Below are 7,455 nucleotides of genomic sequence, written 5' to 3'. Positions count from 1 at the left end.
ACTACATTTATGATGGTGAGCACAGAAACTTATATTGTAATTATTTCAATTAATTAGGTTAATACAGGGTGATTATTCAAACATATTTTTCTTAACATTTTAATTTTATAATTGAACATGTGATTTAATAAATATTTCTTTATAAATACCTATATTTTAAGCTTCTATAGGATTTGAGGAGATACAGAAATATCTGTTTGATTAGATTAGGTTAGGTACGGTTTCTCTACTCTTCTGCACTTGAAATATTAAAATCATTATAAATAATTTAATTATTTATTATGATAATATTATATATAATACAGTGGAATCTCTATTTAACAAACTTAAAGGTTTTTTTTTTTTAAAATACATTTTTTTTCATTTAAAGAACTCATTTTTAGGGTACACAATTTATGCAAATTCAAATAATTATATAAGTGAAATGTATGAGTATAATATAAATAAATTAAACGAATACATTATAATTATATTAAGAACTTAGGTAGGTACATATGTAAATTGTACATTTTTTTTTTTTTTTTGTCAAAAAACTTTTTGATATCTTGTTGATCAACTTTTGTACTTACCATTTTGACTATAAAAATTCTTGCAATTATTAAAATAATTAAAGAAGTAATCTGTTACATTTGTTACAGTGGTGTGCTAAAATCCTTGATGAAATGTCAACAATAATACTGAATTAATTTGATTTTTTGTTTAAGAGAACATTTTTGAATGGAAAATATTATGTTTCGTTAAATTCGTTTTATTGAGAGTTTTGTTTAATAAAAGTTTGTTTAATTTAGATTCCATTATATAATATTAATTTATACATAAATGGTTTAATATTCAGTTATGTTTTTGATTTAAATTAATGCTTTATTGATTTTGATATAGGACATATCTTCTCCTTTGAATCTTGATGTTGAATCACCAACTACTTCATCATTAGGAAGTGATACAGGTTTTATATTAAGTCCATCAAACTCAAATATTTCCATCACACCTCTTGACTCTTCTGTTAATCAACAGATACTAAGACAAACATCTAATCATCTAATTCAAATCAGATATATGTTCAATACTCAAATGTAGATGTAACATGTCATTCTTCAAAACTGCCAGTAATTATTAACTATCTTATTTAAATATTTGTATTATTTGAATATAATGATTTTGTATTTTAGGGTCAGAATGTACTTAATTATTTGAAAAATTCAAATGAAGGAAAAGCTATTCTGTTCAAGTATAAAGAAAGTGGCTTATTAGATAATTTTGGGAGAAGGCAGCTGTGTAATTTGATTGTACGATAAGAACTTGAAAGCGAACCAGAGAAAATAGTTACAAGTTAGAATAAACGTTATACGTAAAAAATTGTGAACCATATAGAAAACCATAATTAGTAAAAAATTTTTTAAGAAACTGTGATGCTTATCATTATATTTTTGACAAGTTTCAGGATACGCTAAAATTGAACGAATTCATACAAAATTACAAAATTAAGTATTTATAAATAACCTAATCTAGTATATTTGGATGACAAATTCGTAGAATCTCATTTATTTTTTTCATTATTATAAACACTGACACTGCCAACACCCGCGGTGGCTATAATATAGTTGAGTGTTATAAATAAATATCGTTATCTTATAACAAGTGTACCTATCACAGATGTTTCAAATATAACTTAAAACCGACATCGCTGGGATGTTGGAAACATCAAATATTGAGCGGGAAGAGTTTAAATTTACTGCGATGTGCCTCGTATTTAATTTTATACAGGTTTAAACAAACAATTGCTTGTATAGAATTCATATTAAATAAGTTTTTAAATTATAAACAAAAAAAAATATTTAAAATTTAAGAAATAAATTACAATTTTTAATATTTAAATATTTGATTATTGATAATTAATAAATATTAAAAATAATAATGGATCTGGAAGAAATACCAATTCCATGGAATAATGAAAATTATGTACTTTAATTTTACTCACATGTAAACAAGTCAGGCAATTTAAATTGACTTAGAATAAAATCGGTTAAATTTAAGAACGGCTTAACTCTTATCATGTAAACGTAGTAATTGTAGTATGGTACATGTATTTGGCTTTAAATAGCAATTATTTCCTAATCGATCGTTAACAATATTATGGCTAATAAAAATAAATTATCACCCATTCTTGTTAACGACAGAATAGAAAAGTTCAACATAATACGTACATATTTTATTCCAGAAACAGACACGGATCATTTTAGATCTTTAATAATAACACATTAATTTATTTATTTAACGTGTGGTTTATAATCATATGCAATAATGGTAGTATGATAACATACGATGAATTAATATTTAACAGAGAAATACAAATAAAAATAAAACAAAAAGATTTTATATGAGTAACATTATTTGAGAAAATAAATATATAAATCCGTATACATGTGATCGAAATCAACAGAACAGAATACCTACTTGCACGATTTTATCAAAACATGTTACATAATTATTTGAGTAAAACTATATTAAAGGGTTAACCTATAAATATATAAGTATTTAATGCACGTGTATTTATATAGTTTGAACTAACTTTGGAGGCGTAATAATTTAAATTTATATTCGAAAAACCAAGTATACAAATGTATTTAAAATTACTGTTTACAATAAACCGATTAAATATTGCTCATTTAATACATTTTATGAGATTTTATTTTTATTTACCTGTGTATTTATTCTTTTATCCAACATATTTCGATAAAAACCCGTATTTAATTCTATTAGCGGATATCTATAATAATATATAATCGAACATTTATATTTTCATATATTATACATTAAATAACATTGTATAATATTTTTTACTTGTTAACAAGTTTAATACAATTAATTAGTGCACCAATAGTAATGCAACACAACTGCAGCCGTAAGCTTTTAGTCGATGTTTAGGAAAAAACAGCAATGGGATTTTTAAACCTAGAACCCCTTTTGATTCAAAATTATAAATAATACGAACACGAGTGGACGATGTGTTTATGTGATAATAAGATGTGCATGTATTCTTACGCCTGAAATACGCCATTCGTGCAACCCTACATACACCGAACGACGACGACTCGGACGGGAGATGAATGTTTAACATTACGGGGAATAAGGAATAAGAGTTTACGCACAGGAGTGGGGAACCTGAAGTTAGTTATTAGAGGAAAGGGATGTCTCTGCAGTCAGGTCTATTTAGTGCAATGACCACAGAGCGCACACGAATCGGAAAAATAATCACTGATACTAAACACTCGGGACACAAATTAACTAACTATGGTAGACGATGATGAAGATGGTAACACTACGATTGACGGTAACCATGCTGGGTATTGGTGAACTTATGCTAGTTGGAGACCAGACCACGGAGATGACGATGAAGAAAAGAAAGACCATTTACAGAACACGTAAATAGCAATTTAAATTAATAAATATAACTCGCAATACGGTGTGATTTGGTTGCTGGCAATAATTTTTTTTTGGTAGCTCGTCACAAAAATGTTTAATAAGAATGATAATAACTGCCGCCCGCGATGGCAAAGGGCGATACAAATTATTTTTTATGTGTTCCGTAATGGCAGACGATGATCAAAGATACATGAATTTTCGAAAAAAAAATAATATGTTGCTGTAATAGCGAACGGAGAACGACAGACGTAAAAAAATATTTATATGTAAAATATTAATAATATTTAAATATATTTAAATATATTTAGAAAGGTCGAGAAAAACTCGTTCAAAAAATGGAAAATTCGATGTCCCGCACTCGTAATGTGTACATCTAATTGATAATTACGATTTTATTAAAAATCTAAATAAATTCTTAATCGTTTTTGTTCCGAAAAGTGTTGAAAAAACTAAAAATTTTAAGTGCTTTTTAACAAAAAAAAAAAAAATCGCCGTCCGTAAGCATCAAAGTACGAGCCGGAGTTTTTGTTTTTACCTGAGCCACCGGCTCAGTTTCTTTCTATAAATTAACATTTTTTAATTTCAAGGTAAGATATAAACTTTTTATTAATATTTTTTATTAATATTCATAAAACATCTGATTTAATTTTGTATTTAACTTGAAAATGTGTTGTTATGGTATTTAGATTATAGTTAAAAAAACTATATAAAATAATAAATCCTCGATGTTTCGTCTTTAGTTGGTCATTCGCACGAATAACCGTTAAAGAATTTATTACCAGTATTAATCTGAACGATTAAAACTTTTTGTCGAACCGTTCATATTTAACGAGATAATACTGTGTCAAATAATAATGGATTTGAAGAGGAAAAGAAAGTCTGATAACATAATTCAGAGTTTTTCTAAAAAACGAAAAGTGGCAGTACCCTCTAAGGATTTGAATAATCGACGCAGACGTCAAGATAATAAAAATGAATTGATTCATAAGGTAAAAAGCAATATTATAAATATGGTCTTCTGATAATAATTAATATTTAGAATATGAGGTATCAGTAAATACAATTAATTTATCATTTTCAGACCGTAAGTGAAGCAAATACAAAAAAGCCAAGATATCACTTAAATATATTCAAAAATGAACCAAAACCTTTACCGTATAATAATGCCTTTGAGCTTTATAAAAGTGATCCGCCAAAAGAAAAACACTCGATTAAAAACTTAGATCAGTGGAATTGTATAACAGGATGGCGGCACGTAGTGTATGAGAATGAATATGAAAAACGTGTAACGCAATATCAAAAGAAGATGGAAATATTTTTAAAATCTCTATCTCCTGAAGATTTAGAGTTATATTTTAAGTTGAAAATACTGGAAACTAAAACAAGCTATGGTGCTGACAGTAAGCGTGACTCAGAAAATGATGATAGTAGTTCATCTGAAGATGAATGAAATGTATATAAGTATAGAAGTATTGTAATATATAAGTATATAAGTTTTGGAGAATTTTCAATTTTGAAATCCATGGTAGAGATTCGACAGTTCAGCACTTGGCTGTTCATCTAGAAAATGGACAGCGTGTTTTCTTTAATACTAATAACCTTCATCAAGTTATTGAAAATCCAAGAAAAACGACACTAACTGCATTTTTTGAACTGTGTTCACATGATGATTTTGCGAAAACACTGTTCTATCATGAAGTTCCTTCTTATTATACCTGGGATGATAGCAGAGGCTGGTTAAAGAGAAGACGGGGAAAAGATGTTCCAGGTTGGCCAGGAATAAAAATGGACACTGCCATTGGTAGAATTTACATGATAACTAATGATGAATATTATAAATATAAATACAAATAAAGATCTTATATTTATATTTCTAGAACATTCGATGTCCTGCACTCGTAATGTGTGCATCTAATTTAATTGATAATTACGATTTTATTAAAAATCTTAAAAATTCTCTCTCAAGTTGACAAAGATGATCAAATTGAGTCAATGGGCGAAGACGTCCCAGCTCCATTAGAAAAAAATTCACCACCAATATTTATCAAAACCAAAATAAACGATTTTAGTTCTTTCTGCACTAACATAAAAAATAGAATTGAACCTACAGCCGAATTCACATGCAAAAGCACAATAAACGCTTTAAAACTTCAAACAGACACAATAAGTTCCTTTCGCTCAGTTATAAAATATCTAAAAGAATACAACGTTGATTTTTATACATATCAACTGAAAGACGATAAAGCATACCGCAAAGTGATCCGAAACTTACATCTACCAACAAAAATCGAATTTATCAAAGAAGAACTCGGAAAAAACGGTCATCTAGCGCGTAACATTACAAACGTTTTACAAAATCTAACAATACCCTTTACCATTATTTTTTATCGATCTTGAACCCGCTCTAAATAATAAAGACATTTTTTCGCTAACCTCACTTTGTTACATCAAAGTTAAAGTTGAAGCACCCAAAGCACGTAAACAATTACCGCAATGTATGAATTGTCAAAATTACGGTCATAAACGTCACTACTGCAACAGCAAGTGTTGTTGCGTACGCTGTAGCGAACAACACAGCTCTGAATTTTGTACCAAAAACGGAGATCTTCCGGCCAAATCTACACTATGTGGAGGGGACCATCCCGCAAATTACCGAGGCAGTGAAGTCTTCAAAAACTTACAAACTCGGGGAACCAAACTAATATATCAAATTCAATCAACAAATACTATGTAAATGAACACGTCTTGTCAAATACAAGTATAAACAATAACACAGGTCCAAATGTAAATATTGAATTATCGTATTCCCAAGTACTAAAAAATAAAACCAGTTCTAACAAAAATGACCAATGCCCGCCAAACCAAAGTACCGAGTCTATAAATAACCTAACATCTCAATTGAATACATTCATAAACTACTTAAAATCCATTATAAACCCTCTTATAACTCTTTTAACTCAAGTAATTAGTCAAGTACTTCTCAAAAATAATAATGTCAATTAACTCTAACACCACACCTCCTTTATCGATAATTCTTTGGAATGACAAAACTGACAAAACTCAAGATACCCAATTGACAAAATCGTATTTAACCAGCTAACAAATACTCTAAAAACTGAACTATCCAAACATAGATCCACTAAATTTGAATCGCATCTACAATCTCTAACTCCATCTGATGGCTCGATCTGGCGTAACACCAAAACATTAATAAACCAACATGACACTATACCTCCACTTGTATGCCCAAACAACGAATTAGCGACTTCCGACGTTGAAAAAGCAAATACCTTTGGAATCCAGCTATCTGAAACTTTCACTCCACATCCTCCCATTCTAATAAACAGTAACCATGAAAATACAGTTCATTCTTTTTTGTATGCACCAACATACCAGCCAACTACCTGCCAAACATAAACTGCCGACATTGCCGAATTAAACATAGAGCTAATCAGAAGATTTGGAGTAATTTTAAGGACAATGGTTTGTGGTTGGGCTATAGAAATAAAAATTTTCGAAGAGTATTCATTAAATACAGCAGAACTTTATGTTTCTCTATACATGTGGTATTATATGCCAGCTTCAGTGCATAACATTTTAATACATGATGCAGATGTCATACGTTTTGCCATTTTACCTATTGATTTGTTTGTATATTATTTCATTTAGGTATATGTGTAATTGTTAAAATATCAATAAATAAATAATAATATATGTATAGTTATATCGTATACAATTCAATTATCAGAGGAGGCACAAGAAGCCCGAAATAAAGATTTCAAAAATATTAGAGAGTATCACACACGTAAAATGAATAGAGTAGTACAAAATGAGGATTTATTTAAAATGTTAATTGTATCTTCTGATCCAAATATTTGCAGTTTTAGAATGATTAAGTCAAAAAAAAGTACATGTACTATGCTGCAGCATATGGACAATGATGTTCGGTCACTTATTGAATTGTATCACAATAATGTTATAGAATCTGATTCAAAAGATGATTCAGATAACTCAGAATCGTTTTCGGATTAA

At 28.8% G+C, this 7,455-nt stretch overlaps 1 protein-coding gene across 1 annotated transcript; it reads left to right on the top strand.

Moving 5' to 3' along the window:
* Positions 1-6,840: 6,840 nt before the first annotated feature.
* Positions 6,841-7,455, top strand: LOC112685946 (the record flags this gene model as incomplete). The annotated part of the gene is made up of 2 exons (XM_025558020.1): positions 6,841-7,067; positions 7,161-7,455. Coding segments are annotated over 2 exons (522 nt in total), but the record flags the coding sequence as incomplete, so codon positions are not given.

Source organism: Sipha flava, unplaced genomic scaffold, assembly GCF_003268045.1.
Source record: "Sipha flava isolate LNK unplaced genomic scaffold, YSA_version1 299_pilon_pilon, whole genome shotgun sequence".
Lineage (NCBI taxonomy): Eukaryota > Metazoa > Arthropoda > Insecta > Hemiptera > Aphididae > Sipha > Sipha flava.
The sequence above is the reverse complement of the archived record's forward strand: the minus strand, read 5'-3'. Positions and strand labels throughout refer to the sequence as shown.